The following is a 21,929-nucleotide window of genomic DNA, read 5'->3' on the forward strand; positions in this document are numbered from 1 at the left end:
AAGAGTTTTCCCTTATTCCTTCCCTAGACAGAATATCAGGAGGCAGAACAGAGATTCTAGTCTCTGGTCTTCTCAGATGCCTCAGTGTTCCCAAAATAATACTCCCCTGGGTTAATGCTGTCCTTGCACGTTTTTAAGGTGAAACTCCTTGCAGTCTCATTCCTGGCAGGCAGAGTTGGCTGCTCCTGCACTGGAGCCCTGGTGATCCTGGCAGAGCAGCGTCTGCATGGTTCGTGTGGTGAGTCCCAGTTCTGTTTTTTGTGACCTGAATGCATGGAACAGCTTGTTCTCTGCTGTCTGTTAACCCTTGGAAAGGCACTTCCTCTTGTGCTCCTTCGTTCTGCATTGGCAGTGCTCAGCAGGGACGGCTCTGCACTTTGGGTTTGGGGACAGAGCCTTCGAGGGAGTTAATTGCTGAGTGATGATGGCTTTCTCCAGCTGAAGATCTGCTCCCATGAGCTATTTAAGCCTCTGTTTCTTGTATCTCTGTGCCAATCAGATTAGCTGATGCCAGGAAACAGACCACAGCCTGCTTGCTCTTGAATGCACCCTTTTTCCTCCTTACCTGTTTATCCCAGTCAAGCCCCTTTCCGCTCTGCCTTGGTTCTTTAATTTAGCTTTGTTCCTTCTTTTTCATTTTCACAGCCTTACACTGGCCCATCTCCTCTCCCTGAGGCTGCCTCTCTGGGTTTTGACATCCAGCCTTAAAAACAATCAATCCTGTTTTCTGTCCTAGTCACGACTGCTCCCTTTGCAGAGGCATGTGCCCCTCTGCACTTCTGCATTGAGCTTTTCTTGCTCTTGATTCCCTTCATGCTTACTCTGTTGTAACTTGGATTCTCTTTAAATTGCAATAGAGAGATCCACAGATCAGTGGTGCAGCTGAAGGGGCTCGCTTTCCCAGGATAGAAAGGGGAACAGGTTGGGGCAGGGAGAGTGGCTAAGAACTGCCCCTCAATCATTCCCCAGGGCTGCTGCCACCCTGCTGTTTGTGCATCCCCTGCTCTTCTGCCAGCTGGACCCCTCCACTCATTCACTGATTCTGGCAAGGGATTCATTTTTAAAAAAAAAAAAACAACCAAAAAAACTTCTAAACCCCCTCAGGCTCACAGGACCAAGCGTTCCAGCCTGGCCCTCTGTGCCAAAACAGGCCCATCCCCTGCCTCTTGTGAGGCCCCACCTTTATCCTTCTTCTAAAAATAAAACGCAATGACATTCCTTCCTAGTTACTCTGTTCTCTTATTCTGACCTCATTAGACTTTCCCAATAGAAAATTTCATTGAACTCCTCTGGTAGTGGTGAAAACAAACAAGACCATTGGACTTCCTCTGGAAAAAATGCATCTATATAACAGGGAATTGCAGGGAGCCAAATTTCCACTGCTGAGTTTGTGCTGTACACATATGTTCCCTCATATGCGTTTAGTAAACAAAGTTGTCTTCACACTAAGAAGAATTTAAAACAATTTATCCTTTATATCTGATTTTCCTCCCTTGTTGGAAAAAGATTGCTTCTGTAATATTATAAGGAGCAAAGTACTGCTAGCTGGGGTTGCAAGAAAAGCCTCTTTTTTCCAGACCTCCTGAGCTAAATATATTTTGAGGCTTATGTATGTGCATGTACGTAAGAATGATAGCCAGGTGATGGATTGCTAAGCCACATCATAAATTCAGCTTGTTGGACACCTCTGATTACCTCCTCTGCACTCTGCCTGTAATCATTCTCCTTCAAACATCCTTCTAATGTTCTTAACAGCAGCCAATTAAAACAAAGACTTCACTTGCCATCTATCTGCTCTTCCCTCTGCCATCACCCAAGCTCCTTCTCTTGAGTGGGGGGACAGAAGTGCATGAATGGATAGTGCTTCAGTGTGTGTGCTCAAGGTTTAGTGGAATATATCCCTACTTGGGTTTTCTTTTGGTTTTTTTTGCTGCTGCCTTTAAAATTCAGCTTGGACAGACACCCAGCCAGGCAGGGGTGGGTGCTTGTGTGTTTGCTGGGGGCTGGGCACTGGTGGCAGGAAGGTTGGGGTACATGGAAGACACTGTTCATCTGTGCATCTGCCCACCTTCTTGGGCTCCTGGTTTTGATTCAGAGGTTTTGTGCTGATTCATATGCTTTCTGAAGAAAAGCATGCCCACAGGCATTAAGGGGGAAATTGAAAATAATTCAGGTCACTAAGACTTTCATGGGGCAGAGGAGTTACAGGTTGTGGTGTTACAGATGCAGGAGGGTAATAAGATAATTGAAGATCTGAGGATTTCAGTTGGTGTCAATGACTCAAGCATGCCAGGGAAAACAGGATATTTAGTCCCTGAAAAGTTGATTCATCCACCTGGCAGTAAGGTGAAGAGTAATGAGTAACAGATTTTGGGGTGCATGGAAGGCAGGAGAGGCCAATACACTAACTCTGAATGGCTTGGGAAGTGCCTCAAGGGTGATTTTGACTTCCTCTTGCCTTTTTTAGGGCTTAGCTGTGCTGGCTTCTCTCTGCATGCACCCCTAAACCCTGTTTCCCACAGGGGCACTGGACAGAGAGTAGAGTAGGTGGTGCTTGGTATCAAAGTATGCTGCCAAAACTGGCCCTTACACCTTTAGGTGCCTTTTGGTTTGGCTTCTCCCTGTAGGTACAACAGCAGTGCCTCCCTTGCACGCTGAGAGGGTGTTTACTGCTGCGCAAGCAGGATTGGAATTGTTGGATGTGCCTTTCATCCTGTTTCAGCCTGCTGGATTAATGGGGCAGATCTCTGTGCGTGTGCATGTGTTCTGCTCTCTCTCCTCTATCCTGCTTTGCACTGTAATGGCTGTGGGGTCTGAAGCAGATCTGTTCATCTGGTGCTGGTGCAGCCTTTACCGCAGCAGTTTCTTAATGCCTGATTGCAGTTCCTGCCTTTTATCTGCCAGACATCACTGAGAGATGGGAAAGTAACAACCCCCGTTTGCAGATGGATTAAGTGACTTGTCACTTGTGGCACCTGTGGCTGCAGCAGTGTTTGAGCCCTGTTTCCAGAGAGTCCCAGTCTGACAGGAGTAGAGCATCTTTCCTGTCAAAATGATGACTACCTGTGCAACGATAATGCCTTTGGGGTTTGGGACTAAGCTGCTCTGGATTTACACTGGAAGTGGAAAATATGCTCTCAGTTGCCACTATATTAGGTTTTTCTGTTTTCCTACATGTTCTCACTTCTTTATTTTAATTCTGAAAGAAAATATTGTAAATACACTGGATGCTTTTGTTACCAGCCTTTCAGTCTCCTTTTGTCATTGTGTATTTGATTTGCAACCTGAGGATGCTGTTAGAGGTCTGAGTTGAGAAATAAGTCACAGCTTTACTTTTCTCAAGTCCTGAATTGTTTGACGAATGTATTTTGAGTACCATTGTGCACTGTATTCCCTTCCATGTAGCCCATAAATGATAGGTGTTTTCCCTATTGTGCATGAGTCCTCATTTTTAACACATCATGTAACTCAGATGGACTCAAATGTAGGAGCATGAAGACTTTGGAGGCCTGCCCTGTGTGAAGGGGAAAATTACTGTCTGGCCCAGAGCGGTGGCTTTGTGATGACTGCATTGTGTTGTGGTGTGCTGTGTTTGTACCAAACTGATTTGCTGCCAAGTTACTTATGGCTTATCCAAGCGCTCAGTACAAAGAATGTTAAAAGAAAAACTTTTTTTGTTTTCTCTGAATTCTTCCAGCTGAGAAAGAATTCAAACCACAGTCCAAATGCTGTCTCTTCTTTTTTCAGGCCTGTGGTGACCAGGTAAGGCAGTTAACACTGGAGTGGGAATTTTCAAGGCACAAGTATGTGTGCCTGGGCAGAGGCATCTATGAAGCACCAGACCTGGGCTGGGTCTCGTCTGTGTTTAGAACCCATCTGATTCCTCCTGAAAGTCCCAGGCTGCCTCTGTGGCACAGTGAGTGGCTGAGCTGGGTTCCTGTTTCTTTATTTCTCCTACCTGATAGAGTATATTGCCTATCTTGAGGGCTAGGATCATGCTTGGAGCTTAGGAGATAGCTGTAGGTTGTTCCTGTCAGCAGAATCCCAGGAAGGGCAGTTGGGTAAAAGCATTCCCTCCCCTCAGCTGTCCCAAACACATGCAGACATTTATCTGATTGGCAAGGACCTTGGGGGTTTCTTGAACACTGAGTAGGATAATCAGATAGATTGTGGGATACATCTGCTTGATCCTACTTCTTACCATTACTTGGTGGGGAACAAGCCTTAATGAGCCTTGGCCTTTCCTGTCTCTGCTGTAAATTTGTTTGACTCAATTGAGCTCTCTTTGTGTGAGACAGCTCTCTTTGTGCTTGGATATGGAAGCATCCACCTCTGAAGCTGGCTGTGCTTTGAGACGGGGTTTGGATTAGCTGACCTCCAGAGATCCCTGCCAACAATTTTTTTTCCCTTTTCTTTTGTGTTTGCAGCTGGTGTAATTGTGGTCCTAACCCCTCCCAAGCGGTGCTGACACTGGGGAGGATTTTAGCACTGTTTCACAGCAAGTGCAGTAGCTGCTTCTGCACTGCAGAGGAAATGCTCCTTTCGGGTCAGCCACCCCGCTGTAAGGCGGCTCCCTGGCCCTCAGCATTGGGAAGTTGCCTCATGTAGGAGGCCAGAAGGGATTTGCCAGCCAGGTCCTAATAGAAGGGAGCATCCTTCTCCATGTGTCTCTTACTGGCGATGGCCTTAGTCAAGCAAAACTCCCATTTGGCTGCCTGATCAGCAGAACATCCTCCAGATCCCACAGGGGTGGGATGGCAGTGGGTCACTCTCAGTCTTAGTAGAGAACTGGAGTAGGAAAGGGATCTTGACCTCTAATAAGCTGTTGGCAGAAAATCAAAAGCTCAAACGAACAGAAATGTGCATGTGTGGTTATTCTAACAACAAATTTATTTAGTGAAAGAGGGGGAAGTTCCCTTTGAAGCACCACAATGCATGCTGCCCCAGAACACCCTATGGAAAGGCATTTGCTCTGCCAAGGCATGTGTGTGGGTCCAGCACAGCAGCTTCTGTGACTGTTCAAAGACAAACAAATAAACAAAAAAGCTCCTTAAACTGCAATGTTTTTGTAGTGCGTTTTTGGCTTAGAAATCCCCAGCAGATAGTGAGAAATAGCTCCCAGCCGTTTGCCTGTGGAAGCATTTTGAAGAGCTAAGAGTGAAGGGGAGAAGAGTTCCCTGAACTTTGGTGGACAAGAAGTGCTGAAGGTTCAGGAAGAAGGAAAACAGACTGAAGATTTCAGGTGGCTGAGGGAATAGGAGCACCATAGTGCACAATGAAGAATGGTAGATTTCAAAAACAAAAGGATTTTTTCAATATTTCCTTAAACTCAGCATTAATTTTTCCGGTGATTGTTTGCTTCAGGGTGTAAGTGTGGAGAACTGCATGTACACAGGGGAGGATAAAGTTCCCTGTATTTATATATTCTTCTTCTCTGCAGTGAAGGGCTTCCTTCCCTCATGCTACTTTATTTTGCATATTTTTCTTCCCCTCGCCTTGTTTTTTTTTCAGTTGCCCACCACTGCATGTAAGAGAGGTGCTGAGGTTGTGTCAGGGCAGCTAAGAGCAGTGGAAAGTGCCCAGAGGCCAGTGATACATGACACATTTTCCCAAGGACAGCAGCACTGCTGGCCCTGCAGAGCCCCACAGCCATCTCCCAGGGTGCCATAAATCCAGGAGTTTTAGCAAGGTTGGTGAGCCTCTGAAGAGATGGGATACAGTATGTCCAGCCTTCCCCACTGAGGGACAGAAGGATGTTCCTTGTGCTGCTCTGTCCAGAGAGGTCACGACCAGTAATGGCCACTCCAAAGCTGCTCTAAGCCAGCAGAATGAGAGTGTGGGGAAAGAAGGACAAGTGTTACCAGTTCCTTCAGCACAGATTTGTGCGGTACCTGCATGCCCAAACATCCACCCTGTCACTTCTGTAGTGGGTTTATGTCCTGAAAACGAGGCTTTTCCATTGCAGCAGCATTGGGGTTTTACTTGAATGGGTTTATTATTTATTTTTGGGTTCTGCCATTCTGTTCTGAACAGACGGCACTCAGACCTGAGTTGACTTTTTGGCACACGGTGTGACCCCTGGTGATTCACAGCCCCCAACATCTGTGATTAGACCTTGAACAGAAACTTTTCATGCATGCCCATGGTAGAGGAAACTTGCTCTTTTTCTGAGTAACTGGTAGAAGAACAAAAGGAGGGTTATTTTGTTTTAGCTGTAAAGGTCTACCTTAAATTAAGTAAACTGTTCCCTGAGGGAAAAAGTGTCCAGGTACAGAATGTTCACAAAGGAAATATTCAAAGTGTCTACTGTGTCCCTGAAGTGTTTGTTTTAAAGTATGAGGGCCAGAGCAAAAAATAGAAGATTATTTTCTAATTTGAAAGCAAAAATACCTCTTGCAGGTGACAGAAAATAAATTGACCTTCTTTGGTCTTGATACTGCAGCCCATTAAGTGCATAAGCACTGAGAAGCCCTGGAGAAGCTGCCATTGCTGAGATGGCTCCGGTCCCAGTGCACAGCCTGGGAACGCGGGGGGCAGGAGCCGGCCCGTGTCCGAGGCAGCCCCGCTGTGTGCAAACTGTCAGTGTTCCACCGGCAAAGGAATCGTGTCTGTGGGAATCTGAACACTGCTGTGTTTTATGTGAGGTAGGGTAAGAGCATTGTCATTGGTGTTTCAGCAATGGAGGATCCACGCCTGGACTTCATGGGGGTTATTTTTGTGGCTTCTTTTGCTGTCGTGAAGCAGCACTTTTGAATCAGTCCCAAGTAAAGCCTTGTGATCCAATGGTGACAGCACCTAACTTGCCATGGGCTTTTCTGAGGTACAAAATTAACTTCTCTAATGTCAGCCAACTCAACTAATGTCACTGTGTTACTAGCTTGGTAGATTCTAGATGAAGATTTTTAAACTTTTTTGTTTCCCCTCCTCACTGACTTGGAAAGCTGCCCACAAATGTGCATTATCTTAACTCATGCATCACTGCCAATAAATGTAACAGTAGAACACTTTTCAGTAAAACCTTGCCTTTGACTATAACTTTTTGGTTTCTTTGATAAGCAAGGATATAGTTTCACGTGCTCTTTACTACATGCTGTGAAAGTGGAAGACAAAGGAAGGCTGTTGGATGGATGGTGGTATTCTCCACAGTTTTCTTTCTCAGAACGAAACAGTTCAGTGTGCTATTTTCATGGTTCCCATTTCTCTTTGCCTTGCAGTGTTTCCAGGAATACTCTGTTTATTTGGAAGATTGTTTGATAATGGAAACGTCTCACTGCTGTTTGGGTGAGGAGTTCCCTAGTCTGGCTTATCAAGGATGTGGTGGTGGTCACACCAAGCTCTTCTATACATACAATAAAAAGCCCAAATTACAGAATCATCTCTAAAGTGCAAGGACTGATGAATGAGTGTGGCATTTGTACTGTCAGCTGAATTTAGTGCTTTGAGGAAAGCCCATAGACAAAAGTATTTTTTGGGCTCTGACCAAAATCTAGACATTCAGTGAACATTAATAGCAATATTTAGTTTTAGTGGAATTGGTATAAATTTTGAGGTCTTAATTTTGTAAGCACCATTTCTGTATTGCTGTGACTTCAGGGTATCCATCCGTCCGTCCATCCTCTGAGCTTTCATTGGCCATAACTTGCAAAACTAGGTAAAGCACAGTGCAGCCTGGCAGTGTAGGGCTGAGCTTGGAATCGGGAGAGCGTGTCCTCAGTTCAAGGGTCACATGCTGGTTTGAGTGGAAGAGGAACATGGACAGCATCACATATGATAAACAACGGGCACGACTGGAACTTAACCTTGGGAAAACTCCAGTGTGTCTGCAGTATCCATGTTTTTCTTCAGGCGAAGGGAATAGCTGCTGTTCTTACTCATTGGACTGTGAGTTAGGGCAACAGCACTTCTGTTTCTCAACTGAGCAGTTGTGACCTAGAAATCCTTGAGAAACACTAAATGAGGAACCCACCTTGGCACTTCTACTGAGTCAGTTTTTCTTAAAAAAAAAAAGAAAGAAGAAAAAAAAATCTCTTCTAAATAGCATCATTTACACTTGGGAGCTGCTCAAATCCATCCTGTCACATAAATTACCATTTCTGAACTCGGCTGTCAGGAAGTGTCCTCACAAGTTGACATCCATGGGGGCTGTCAGTGGAAGGGGATCAGTTTTGTGGCAAGCAGGAGGAATTCAAGCATCAAGTGAATGCGCTCGTCCTCACGTTACCTCAAGCGGTCAGGGCATCTTAGTTCCGCCAGAGGCGAGCCCTGGTGTGACCTTTGCTCTTCAGACTGCCCTTGTTCCCCTGCACTCCGGTAGCTGTAAGGCTGGGTCTGACATCTGGAGCAAGCCCCATCTTCCTGCAGCTCAGGCAATTAAAGCCTGGCCCAGCAAGTGGCCCTGGAGCAGAGGTTTCAGGGATATTGTAGTTTCTTTACAGGGATCAAGGCCACAGGCTTTTCTCTCTGCTCTGCTGCTTTCTCCAGCTTTGATGGCAATGCCATTGAAATGAGATTGGCTCATCTGGTAGTGGAGGAGCTGAGCCCCACCAGACGGATCTGGCTTGCTGGGAGGGGTTCAAAAGGCAGCACCTACCCTTTGTTGTATTTCCTGCACACTAATGAAGCCCCTGATTTCTGGAGGTACTTTTTAATCCTTGTAGGTTGTATGTTGGTTTTGGCATGGATGTTTTTTTTTTTAAAAAAATTCCTCCCATTTGAAATACACAGGAGAACAAAGGGAATAAAATACCAGACCCCCCCGCCCCCCCCCGCCCAAGGTAATAAAAAGGAATTGTAAGGGTACATTCTGATGAGAACAGTTATTTGCTGCCAGGAGTTGAAACCTGGAGAGCTGAAGCTCTGTACTGTCAGCAGCAGGTTCGTGTCTGAGGTGCGCTGTCCTTGGGCTGTGCGTGGGAGCCTCGCTGCAGCAGTGTGCAGAGCTTGCTGTGATGTCAGCCCTGCATGCATGCGTTTCCAGCCTTCCCCGTGACCACACGGAGAGGGATTTGCAGCAATCCAAACACTGACAGAACTGTATTTGTTGACTTGCAGAAAAGCCTAACTCGTGCTCCTCTGGACTGTGATCATGTAAGCCGAAACACGATGACTGCTGCCTGCGCTTGCTGGCCTCCCAGTCCTGATAAACCTGTGAAGCAGATTCATTTATTTAGGCCCTGATTCAGCAAAGCACTTAAGTACATGCTTCAGATTTTCCTTCCAGAAAGACTGTTGGCATGCTCAGAGTTAAGCATGTGCGTAGCTGCTCTCCTGAGTGCCCGGCAAACAAGCAATGGGGCAGTGTGTGCTGTTGCTGTGCTCTGCCATGTGCCTAGCAGGCTGCAGAATTGCAGTATGAAAAATATAGTCATTAATTTGGCTCCCTCCAGTACAGGAGCTCTAGTGCCAGGGTCTGAGATGAGTCAATCCTTCTGCAGGGAGGTGGGTTGTTTCCATAGCACAGAAAATTTCTTGTCTCTTGAATGTTGCACAGATGAGTGTGCCCTTCTGCAGGATGTGGTGCAGGGGCAGTTTGCATCAGTGGGTTTGTTTCCTCCCTCATGAGTTGTAAAGAAGAATATCTACTGTGTTACATGTGTCTGAATGTTTTGATACTTGTAGTTTAATGTTTTTTGGAATTCATTTGATTTGGCTTTCATTAACATGATGCCCTACATTTTGAGGACTGAGCAGTTTAGTGCAGTCATGTACCTGTGGGCAGTGTGTGCTCCTGAGCTGCATGGCTTTGAGAGCAAGATCGACATTTGGTTTGTTACATTGGGATTTCTTGAGGTTGAAGGGCTGGAAAGGGCAGATGTTACTACACTGTTTGGACATCTTGGTGTTTGGTGTAGCTGTGTGTTAAGTCAGACCCATCATATTCCATCCCAAACATTAAGAGACCCTCACTTCCCTTGGGAGTCTGAAGCTGTGGAATAGGCACTTAATCCACAAGATGGTTGAATTTCAGTCTGCTCGGAAGAACTTCTGAGAGTGCATTCTTTCTAATCCCCACCCATATCTGACCTGTTCTAGCTCGTTTTTAAGAGCTGCACCCAGCTAGTCCTTAGCTCCCTGCAGAAGGTTTCTGCCCATCTTTTCCTTTCTTTTGCTTTCTGAGCTCATTTGAACAGGGAGCCCACATATTAGTGAATAGGATTCCTGTCTAAATTTTCCCTGTTTGCAAAATTGGAATTGATTTAGGGCATCTCTTCTGTACAAAATCCAAAAGACATGAGCATGGTAAGATGTGCCTTTTTTCCTTCTCTTTGATGTTTAAAACACGCTTAGCAAATATGACGTTTGCAGTCTCTGTTCCCCACCTGATCTGCAAAAATGCAAAGGTCCTTCCAGAAGCATGGGTCAGACCAAGCTTTGTGCTGATGCCTCAAGATGGATTGCAGGGGTCTGGGCAGGTTTTGTTATCAACTTGAGTGTAATTAAGCCTAGAAAGTGCTTGCAGTGTAGGTTTAACGAGTGTTGTTTTTTCTAAATTGAAATAATTCGATCTGTGAATCAAACAGCCTCTGTGCCCCACCCCCTGCTGCTGACAGCCTCTTCCCACACTTCTTCCTTGGTAGCATTGTTTCCATTGTTTCCAGCTCCAGTAGGTTTCAGTTACTGATCAGTGTAATTGCAATAACACACCAATAATAAAAGAGGAATTTAAGCTTCCTTTTTTTGTAGTTGAAGGCTCTTCTCCTACGAAAGCTTGAAATCTTAATAACAGTCACACAGACAACATCCCGCGGCTGTCAAATGTTTGCAAAAGTGGACGGTCGTACTTTAGGAAGTTAAAGAGCTGGATTTTGGGGAACTTGGAAAAACAGCCCAATCCTATCAGGCGGCAATGGTACAGCTAATATTAGAATGGGAGACTCTAGGGACAGCTTAACATTTTAGTGGATGCCAAGGAAGCCTTCAACTGGAATGCATTGAAAGTTGTTTGTTGTATAACACGAGTTGCTGGAGTCAGAGTAATCCGAGTTGCCTTTGGTCTGGTGGAAAACTACAGCTGTGAGCAATGAGTTAATTTTTTCCGTGTGTGTGTGTGTGTGGCTTAGGTTTTCCCTGTCGGGTTTGCTCTTAGTTTTGTAGGCTCTGAATCCATAGAGGAGCCTTTGCGAGCCAGTCATTTGTCTCCATGTACAGGAGCAGCCCTGCGCTGGGGATGGGTTTAATGGAACACCTTGGAAGTGCGGAGCGGTGCAGGGCTGACCTGGAATCTTGTATGTAAGAAAGCCACCGGCTGCTCTTCCCGCCTGAACGTTTCCTACAGAAGAGGGTTTGCGTTAGTTAATGTTAATTACAAAAATAAATAAAATACACTGAAGAGCAGACTATTCCTCCGTAGTCTGGGGGGGTTTGTGGGGCTCGGTCCCGGGGCTGCGGCGTGCGGCGGGCACCCGCCGCGGGCCTATGAAACGGTCTCTTGTATTGGTCGGCTGCCCGCGGGTGCTGCTGTAACGGCAAACGCCATTGGCCGCCGCCGCCTCCCATGCGCAGCGCGGCGCGGGCAGTGCCCCCGTGCCCGCAATGGCCGCCGGCGCCGCCCCGCGCCCGCCCGCCCGAGCGGGGCCGCCGGCTCCTGGCTGATTCTATTTCTCTTTTTCCTGCAGGTTGCTGAAAAGTGCCTTTCCTGAAGCCACCGCTGCTTGGATTTCTGTCTAGGGCTGCCTCTCTCTGCCCCTCGCCCCCCTCTCTGTTTAATTCGGCGTTGCTTGCGGTCCGTGCCCTGACGGCGGCTCCTCCAGCCTTGCCCGGTTTTTTTTTTGGTTTTTTTTTTTTTTTTTTTGCTCCCCATTTACACGCAGTTTGCTCAGCCATTTTATTTTTTTTCCTTCCCCCGACTATGTAGCAAATATTTAAAAGAAAAGAAAGAGGAAAAAAAAAATCAGACATCCTTTTGCCTGTTTTGATGCTCGTAAACCATAATTTTTAGAAGCAAGAAATAGAAGGAAAAAAAGCAAACCCGAAGTTTTCTCCCCAAGGACCGAGACCATTCCACAAACTGAAGTGCTGCCAGCAGCATATGCTTTTTGCAAGAATAATTGAAACCATTAACTGGAGAGCACAGAATTCTTTTGAAAGTCTGCCAGTTATTTGCAAGTAACTTTGGCAGTGGCACAAAATATAACACTTGTATTTTAACTTCTACAATTGCACTTTTAGGAGCTGGCCTCTAATTTGATTTTCAGTTGTTCTGATAAGATTTCTATTTTATGATTGGCTTTATGTTTAATTCTTGTTTAAAGAAACACGATTTGACTTAAATGAAAACCTAAGTGCTGATGAATAGGAGTTCTACCAAAGCAACAAGTTAGTTATTTCTTCACGTTTAACTTGAATTCACTTTTTTACCCTTTTTTTAAAAAAAAAAAGAAGAAAAAAGAAGATCAGCAGTAAATATTACCCTGAGGAAGGGTGCGATTGCTTGCATTTTAATTTTTGTTTTTTAATATGGCTGTAAACGTTTCCCTGGTTCGTGATACAAAATGGCTGACGTTAGAAGTGTGTCGAGAGTTTCAGAGAGGGACTTGTTCTCGGTCTGATGCAGAGTGCAAGTTCGCCCATCCGTCACGGAGTTGCCATGTGGAAAATGGTCGAGTTATTGCCTGCTTTGACTCCCTAAAGGTGAGGACTGTAACGCGTGCATTACCTAAGCTTCCTTGCTTTTCTTTCCCTTCCCAGTGGCTCGGTGTGCAGGGGTGTGGGATGTGCAGAACAGCTGTTTATTGCTCTGTGTCTGCAGGGAGGATGCAGCTCCTGAAGTCTAGGCTGAGTCTGACATCGGGTGTGATTGCCTGGAGTGCCAGGCATTGCAGGGAGAGAGGATTTTATTCAGGGCATTTTTCAGTGGTAGCTCTGGTCTCATATAGGTGTCCCTGAAACAGAGAATGAAAGAGATTGTGGGCAGCAAATGAAATACGAAGAGTAGAGAGAACTGAAACACAGTTTTGAGTGTCCAGATCAGATAAGCTGTGCATTTGGTGCAGGGATGTGAAATGTGCTTTTAATGAGCAGAAATGAAAGCAGCATTTTAAGATAATGAATCAACTTTACATGTATTTCCTGGAGACAGAGTTGCAAATACACTTTAAGATTGTCCTGTAGATGAGGACCAGCCTAAATATTTGGAGAACATTTCCAGGAATGACCATTGGGAAATGCTTTCTGCTAGGGACACATGAACTCGATGGCTCTGCCAGGCCTGTTGGAGCTATGGCTAAGTCTCGAGGTTGGTGCTCATCCTTGCAGAGTCTGTTTTGGAGGCAGTAAATGGCTCTTGGTTGCTTGTCCCTGCAGGAGTTCCAGGGGTGACTTTCAAAAATACCAAAGATCTGGACTGTGAGTCAGGGTGAGGAGTGGGGGGGGCTCACAGGAGGGGGGTGTGGGCATCTGTTTCTGGCCTCACTTCACTATGGTTCTTGGGTAAAGGAAGATCCACTTTTTTTTTCTTCTTCCCAAATCTATGACTCCTCAAATGTATTTTTACTCTGAGACCATATGGATAACTGATAGCAAATGAGAATTCTTGACACTGTGTTTAATGTTTTGACCAAAGTAATCAGCCTGTTAAAATTTCTAGAAAGAGTCTGGAAAATTTTATAATCTTAAAAAGTTTTCTCTTAAATTTCAACTGTTGCTTGAAAAGATTTGTGTTTATTTTTATGAGCATAATGAGTAACAGAACTGGTAGAATTATATATGCAGAGGTTCAGACCAGGACTGGATCTGGACTAACACTGGTTTACCCATTTTGTTCCTGTTAGTGGCTTCTTCATATTTTTATTTCTGTTCTCTTTTTCCAAGAAGCTCATGTTTTCTGTTTGCATTCAGGTTTCTCTTTTTAATCTGATTATATGAAATGACTCGTAGTTACACAGTGACTTTCAAATGTTCATTTACATTGCTGGTTTCCTGACAGTGAGAGACACTTTTTTATTGAAGAGGGAAAAAAATCGTGTTCTTTATGCCCTTGAAACTTTTGAATTGTAGCCAGTGGTAGTGCAGATAATTTTAATGAAGAGATTAGTATGTTCATATTTTATAGTGTTTATTTGTGAATGGAAAGGAGGGTTGTCACACTGTGGAGGGTAGTTTTGTGCCCCTTGCTGGTGTTTGCAGCATTTTGGGGAGGTGTTCCTGTGCAGTCACCCAGCTTGGCTGTGCTCTGAGCTGTGCTGTCACCCGGTGTGTGACGCTTCCCCACGTGTGCTGTTGGCAGTGCAGTTCCTGCAGCACACCCAGGCTCTCTGTGCCATCCCCTCTCTGCACAGCTGGGGCTGGGATGATGTGCAGGACCAAGTCCATGAGCAGCTGGGGTTCCAATCCCACCCACTGGTATGAGTAAATATTTCTCCCACTTCAGCAGTGGGGATGGGATGGGGAACACCATTTTAAGAAAACAAAAAAGAAAAAAACCCAGGGGAAGTAGTAGGGTGTGATCTTCAGATCAGAGTGTTTCCTGTGTAACTGTCTGTTAAATAGTGTTCTGGTTGCTGTTTCCTCCTGGCACAGTAGCAGCGTGATGCCCAGTATGTGCTGGTTAAGTGGCCTGAATTTTCCAGAGAACAGGTTTTTTGGACTTAGGGATGCCTCATGGGGGGCTGACAGCTCTGTCTTTGGGAAGTACTTGATGAGAGCTCCGACTGCAAAGCATTTGGCCAAAGGTGATGGGGCTGTTTCTGCACCCCACTTTGCAGACAAGGAAGTGGGTCTTGGAGCACTTCCATCAGACCCGTGGATCCAGCAGGTCTCAGTGGGCAGAGCCCTGTTTCCCTGTGCCATGGAGGGCTGCGGTCCCCAGTGCTGCACCTTGAGTGTGTGTGTACATTTCCCAGCGGAGACCACCCACTGGGGACTAAACCCTCAAACAGCGGTCATTCTGTAACTGGGCCAGAGCTGGGCTTGCAAAGCCCAGTTTGCAGTGGTCTGGATGGGCTCATGGCTGTAAGGATGACCCTTACCGGTCACCAGAGAGATGATACATTCTCAGACCCTTTTAGAGGCTTTTGGTTCCTATTCTGTGGACGTTTTTGTGCCCAGCAGCTGTGGAACACTGACCCTCTCTCCTGTGGAGGCTCAATAGCTGCTCGGTGCTCTCTTGTCTTTTCATGACCTGCATTAGCAGAACATCTGTGTTGCTTTATTGGAGGCAGGATATAGAATGCTTGTGGCTAATAAGTTTTCCCGTTGTCTCCCAGGGCTTTGTTCAGACGTTGCTTATCTGCATCCATTGTGTGCTGCTGCTGCTTGTTTTTGTGGTTTTTTTTTTCCTCACAGACCTCTTAAGCTTGAACAATGCCTTCATACAGGAACTTCTGATAACCCAGCAAACAATGGTCTCACCTCACTGGTCAGGTCATGCACAGCATCCATATGCTTACTGAATCGCCCTTTTCCCCCTTTTACCTCAACCTCCTATAGCAGTTCCATGCCTGCTGCAGTGGAAAAATCAGTAAGGCTTCCAGAAGCAGTCAGGCTGCCTCAGTGTGGGTTGTTTTACGGGTAACTCTGTGCTACCTGTAATCTTGTGAAGAACACACAGGACTCCTTGAAGGTAACGGGGGCCCTCACTGATGCTCAGGTGGGGGTCACCAGAACTCTCTCTGCAGAAACGTTGTGTGTTGTGCAATGCTTTGGTCGTGAAATGGCTGGTCTTGATTAGGTTGAAAGTGCAAGGCTGGATCTTGCTGTCCTGAGCTGTGTTTCTTCTAAGGGGGAGTTTGCACATTTGTAGGCAGCAGAAGGAACCTTTCTCAAGCAGATTGATACAAAACTTAAAAATAGTTCCTTGCAAGAAGCTGTGATTTGAATCAGATGCCAAGAGAACTCTCACTCTACTCGTGCATCCCTCCTTGTTATTCTGGAAGCAGTGTTCTCTGAATTAATTTGTGTGAATGGCAGGAGAATCTGCACTTCTTGATTGCAGGGCAATCCAGAGGCACAAGAACTGGCTATGCTGGACCATCCCACTTCCAGAAGCGACCATGAGGGCTGCTGGTCAGTGGCCAGTGCTCTCTGGTACCTCCTGTACAGTTCCTGTGGCACCTCAGAGACATTCTGAGCAAAGGAGAGGAATGTTATATCATCCCTGTAAACTCGGGTGGCCTCTGGGTTCGTTCATTGCTTCTCTCCAAGGCTCAGTGTGCACCATCCCATGCAGAGCCAGTGCTTTTTGTAAGGACTGGGACATGGTTTGCTGGCTCATGGCAATTCCTACAAAGGTTTGTTTTGGGACTTCAGTGGGCTGCTCCTCAAGTCATTAACTTCCTTATTCAGGCTGGATCAGGAGGGTGGGATATGAGTTTGACTGACTCTCAGTTCCTGGCCAGCGAGTCATTGGTTGGGTTTTCAGTTTCTGATGTCAGGAAGGGAAAAAAAGCATAATCTTTGGTCACTAATGGAACAGAGAGCTGGGAAGATGGGGCGTTAGGAGATGGTGACATATTATATATAAGTGTGTAGGTAATACACATCAGGTGTTCACAGAGGCTTTAATTTATACTGCTCACAGTATGGGTATCTGCACTGAGGACTTGTGGTTTAAAAAAATTTGCTTTGTGAGGTGTGGCTGGGGTCTTCTGCTGTTTATGGGTTTTTACATTTTCTTTATGAACATTAATGTGAATTGAAGCTTCAAAGAGCATTTTGAGACAGAAAATAGTGGGGTGAAAAATTTCAGTAATGTGAATTTTGACTTTGGGAGGTCTAATGTGAAAAACATTGTTAAACTGTTGCATGTTTCAAAGGAGTACTCTATAAAAAGGTGAAAAGTTTCCTGTGAACAGGCATAAAAAGAAGTTAAAAGTAGTTTTGTCTAAATTGTCTATTTTGTAAAAGAAGTGTTATTCTCTGGTAATAATATTCAAAATCCCACGGCAATCTAAAATGTTCACACTGCTTGGGCAATGGATGTACTATATGATCTTGAAACTGATATACCTGAGGCTGTTCCTCACAGTTTTCATGCTAATTTGTACCTGGTTTGTGCTGACTTGACTAGAATTGTTGCTGACTTACTGGTTGGCAATCAAATTTATTTTTTTTTCAATTTAAATAAACTCCAAATTAGGAAACAACTAAAAACACCAACTAAACTTAGCATATGGTTACACTTTTAGAGAGGAAAAAGAAAGCAAACAAAGCCATAGTGATATTTTTGGAGACTTTCTGGCTCCATGTCTCAGCTCAGTGTAATGGAGATGTAAATATTCCACAAGAAGAGTGTTGAGCCAAGTTACCTGTGTGACAAACATCTGTTTTTCCTTGGTCATTAAGCCACTTTACTGGCAACAGTAGATTTGCAGCAGCTTTCTGTCCACTCTGTATGCTTGTGTGTCTTAAGACATGTCATAAGTGCTTTTTGTAACTACAAAAACACTTACAACTGTAAGTGGAGAAAAATGTATTTATACTCAATTTTCTTTATAGAAACTGTTAATACTGTATTTCTCTTTCTATGTTAATTTCTGTATTTCTCTTTGTATTTCTCTCTGAAGTAAATTGGTATTTCAAGGGGAATAGGAGAGCTTGTGGGGGAAAAATAATTTGTCTATAGGTAATAACAAGCCATGTTTTCACAGCTTAATTTAATTGGCACACATGCTGTCTATACTCTGCAGTGTCTTCAGAAGTTTTTGGCACATCTGTGGGATGGAGAGCACTGATGGAGAAGCTCACCTGGCACTGCCTGTGGCTGAGCATCTCCCAGGCTTGCCCCAGTGTCTGGACTGCAGGATGCTCTCTCTGCAATTAAGGCTAGCTACTTGAAGATGATGTGTGACCTCCGTAGGCATGTTCAGCTTTCCAGGGAAAGGATACACCTTGTTTATTTAATCTGCCTGGCTGATCTTTCTGTGGGACAAACATCTGTGCACAGTGTTTGATTTGTTTAGTGCTATCCAGTGTTTTTTCTGATGGCCTGGTAGCCTCATTTCATTTGTTTTCATTTATTTGTGACTTTTTGACACTGAACCATGGCAGATGAGCTCTGGTGGGTTTGGCAGTCATGGTTTCGAAGGCTGCTGCTCTGAGCTGTCCCCTTGCTCCTCTGTTGCGGGTTGCTGGCAGGGTTAGCAGGAGGACAGAGTGCCTTAGGCACCGAGTACCAAGTCCAGTAGCTGCAGTTCCTTTGGTCCTGGCTCTCTGCAGAGTTGCTGGGTGATGAATTTGTGTAACTGGAAACAGACTGGTGTTACCTGGTGACTGTGCTGCAAGGACAGCAATAGACAGGGAGTTGCAGAAAGGTCTTATTTTATTGCCAGCTGTTAGCAAAGTTGTAAGGCAGAGTCCTTGACAGGAATTCTTGTCTGTGCTCTAAAGCAAGGAGTTGATCTTTCAGGTGTGTTACGGAGAGCAGAGATTGGTTTTATCCTTAATCTCTATCAGGTCTTTCTGTAGCTGAGTAGCCTCAGCAGGGAACACTACCATGGCCTTTACATTTACAGGGACATGTGCTTTGTGAAACTTGGTATTGTCCATGACAACATGACAAGAAAGGTGAGATAATTGTAGGTTTCCTGGTGCATAGTCTAGTTCTAGTGGAACTCTGGAGGGATGCTCTCTTCTCAGCTTATTGCTTGTACTTCTGTGGAGGGTGGATATTTGGTGACTGGGTATTTGCTGTGCAGTAGATGGAGAGCACCATCTGTGCCCCAGACCTCCTGACACCACATTTCTCCTGAGGGATTGCCCACACAGGAGCTAATGCCTTTGCTGTTGCCTGTGAGTGCCAGTCTCATGTGTGGTGTCTCTGGGACAGGTTCAGGAGGCTGGCAGAGGTGCAGGCACAGGCAGGCATGCTGGGAGTGCAAGGGGCACGGACAGGAACACCATCCTTGTCTGTCTGCTTGCCGCTGATTAATTGATTACAGCTTTTCCTTGGGCCTCAGAATTGTGTGCTTTTCCCCTTGTACGTGTTGGAAGGCAGATCTGTGCCCACAAACTAATCCTGAGAGCACGTTTTGGAGGCCAGCCTCTTCAGGGAGATGGGCCAAGCGAATTCATCAGTAGGGTTTTACTGCCAGCCTCGCCTCTCCTTTCCTCACCAGCCAGCCCTGGCAATGCAGGGCCTCTGCTCCTGCCTGCAGCTCATGTTGTCTCATTCTTCTCCCTGTGGCGTGAGCAAACCACCATCCTCAAAGGGTAAAGCCAGCAGCATTTACATTATTAATATTAGCCAAGAGTAACCTTGGGTTTCTGGTTGGGAAGATGATGGTAAAATGCTGACTGCTGCTCACACTTGCCTAAAAAAGCAGGAGAGAAATTCTTTTGGGATGTTGACTCTAAACCCTTCTGAGCTTCTGTGTGTGCTTAAGCAGATACATTTAAGAACCTTTTATGGGCATATTGCAATGTTCCACTGCCATGGCATGCCACCTCCTGCTCCTGAGGCTTGTTTTCCCATTTGAAGGGCAAAGCTCTCCAGACCAAGGTTCTGGTTCTGCAAAATACTTAAGCCTGATTTTAAGTGCTGTACAGTTCCTGTGGGCAGCAAAGAGCTCCTTGTGCTGGAGTGAGCTGTTGCATCGAGTTTTGAGTGTGAGAAGTGGTCTCCTCAGCCAGTCTCTAAAGGGGGACAGCTGCCCACGGTTGTTTGCTCTGCCACCTTTGGCTTTTGGGAGTTCCTTTGCACTCACACCTTGAGTTTGCAGTCTTGTCAAGCCTGCTGGGATCTGCAAGCACCAGCTCCGTGCCTGTGACCCAGCACAACTGCTGGGGGATGCTCTGTGAGCCCCAGAGTTTTCCTCTGCACAGGGAGGGGGCAAAGGAGATGCTGGGCCCAGATTGCAGGTGGCTGTGTTTTACCCCTGCTGCTGTGAGTCAGAAGTTGGCCAAGGGAGTACAAAAGGGGGGTTGGGGGTGTGTGTGTGTGTATACAGTGAGCTCTGGCACCTCAAATGGTGCCATGTTGCAAAATGTGGCACTGCCAAATTCTTCTAGGGAAGAAGTTCAAGCATAATGTCTTCCAGCCCTGAAGTGTAGCAGTAGCTAACGCTGGGATTGAAATAGAAGCACCAAGCCTACAAGTCTCTGCCTGGACAGAGTCTGGGGCAAAGAGGATGCTTGGCCGTGATGTCCTGTCTTGCTACAGTGTTGGTGAAACTACCTAGGGACTTCTCATGCTTCTGATTGCATTAGGCCAGCAGAACGAGCTGGGGGGAAGGTGGTGAAAAGATTGTTTTCAAGGGGAGTGACTGAGCAAGCATGTGGAATTGGTGAATTTCTTCAGTGGCATAGCATCAGTTTGATGTAATCCCTTAGCTGACAATAGCTTTCTGCCACTTGGTTCACCCTTCTGAAGGAGGGTGCAGTAACATGCTTTTATGTAATTGAGCTGTTTGGAAGCTTTAAAACAAATATAAACAAGATGTGCCAGGCTTTTTGGAGAGCCCAATGCCTGACATCTCCCACAGAGCATTTCAATAAGTGGTTAGATTTCCAAGTGAGGAGCTGAGCTCTTTGAAATTCTGTCCCTATAAATATTGTTTTGCTGGTATTAAAATAAATGCTTTGAAGACCTTGGGTGAATGTTGCCCCATACAGGCACAGTTTTACTTCTGGCTTATTAATACTGTTTTATTGCTGTTCATAAAACAGCAAGGACCCAGGCAATGACCCCCTTCTTCACCCCATATAGTCCTTGTGCCGTGTCTGATGACAGTCTTTTGATTAGAGGAAAGGCCAAGGATTTGGAAAACCACCTTTCAGAGCCTTGTGATGATGCAAACTGCTTCAAAGTGTTGTAATGTCGGTCTCTGTGCCTAATTGCACTTTTTGACCTCACAGGAGCAGTACCAAAAAAAGTCCTTGAGGGCTGAGTGTAGCTGAGCTGCTGTGGTAGCAAGACTCTGGGTGTTTTAGACAGGTGTCCTAACTGAGTAATTATTTCAAACCCTGGCTCCTTCCAAAGGAATAGCTATCAAACTTGCTTAGTTCTGTAAGCTTACCTGCCTGATAGGAAAGCCCCCTGTTCTGTAATGGCAGTGAAAATATTCAGCTTAACCATAGCTAATGAGTTAGGATAGTAAAATCCTTCTGCTGTCCACACAGTAGAAAGTACATGGCACAAAAGTAATGCTCATCTCTCAGGAGCCCTGGGTTTTGCATTTGGCTCTCTGAACGTCTGGTTAGTGTTTGGCTTTGGTTTAGGATTTCAGTGACATGGTTACTTGATGTCCCCACTGTCAGAGCAGCCGGATGCTGGAGTAGGGATTATTAACCACCAGCTCTTTGTTTTTACCTCCCCTGTCTGAAGCCAGCACCTGGGAATGGCTCAGTGCTGTTCTCTGTGTGCTTCAGTTCCAAGCTGGAAAGCTGAGACCTGGAGGTGCCTTTCTGCAACATCTAGCTTAAAGCTGTGAGGAAGAATCATCTTCCTGAGAGGGCACAATTGGCTCACTGGACCATGAGCATACTCAAATCAAGCAATTCCCCAAGTTTGTAGTGAAATGTTACGGCAGATGGCCCGCTTACAATGCGGGATATTATTAGAACCATGATCAGAGCTAATAAGGTCATTGGTGGAGGGGGAGGAGGTCAGTGTCTGACCTTGTTTGGAAGGTGGCAGCCTGTGCTCTGTGAAGAAGTTTTCTCTTGCAGCAGTGGAATGTGAATGTTTAGAACAAGCTGCTTTGTGTATTACTCTGGCTGTAGAGTGGAGAGAAAGACCCACCACCCCATCCAGCAGAACTACTGCAGGGGGGCTGCTGGCTCCCACGCCTTGCTGAAGTAGGTACACAGAGCACCATTAAATAAGTGAGGCAAATTCTGCTGAATTCTGGGAATGGGAACCAGGAGCAGTTTAGCTAATACTAATATTATAATACTGATATAATAATATATATATATTATATGTGTAATATGTAATGCAGAATGGGTATGGTATCACAGTACATTGCCCAGGTGACTGGTGGGTGGTCTCCCTT

The 21,929-nt window shown here is 45.6% G+C and overlaps 1 protein-coding gene across 14 annotated transcripts in view; it reads left to right on the forward strand.

Moving 5' to 3' along the window:
- MBNL3 (muscleblind like splicing regulator 3) overlaps positions 1-21,929 on the forward strand; it is a 93,689-nt gene that overhangs the window by 22,288 nt on the left and 49,472 nt on the right. For 10 of the 14 annotated variants that reach the window (XR_015773901.1, XR_015773902.1, XM_088062798.1 and 7 more), the window contains exon 2: positions 11,616-12,630. The exons of the other annotated variants lie outside the window; for them this stretch is intronic. Coding sequence is in view for 8 of the 10 variants with exons in the window: in XM_088062798.1 (XP_087918924.1) it covers positions 12,457-12,630 (174 nt within the window). In the remaining 2 variants the exon portion in view is untranslated. The remainder of the gene's footprint in view (positions 1-11,615; positions 12,631-21,929) is intronic. 14 annotated transcript variants of the gene reach the window in all.

The sequence above is a fragment of the Pseudopodoces humilis genome, chromosome 15 (genome assembly GCF_049639895.1).
Source record: "Pseudopodoces humilis isolate 2021_Gansu_Grassland_sample_001 chromosome 15, ASM4963989v1, whole genome shotgun sequence".
Taxonomy (NCBI): domain Eukaryota; kingdom Metazoa; phylum Chordata; class Aves; order Passeriformes; family Paridae; genus Pseudopodoces; species Pseudopodoces humilis.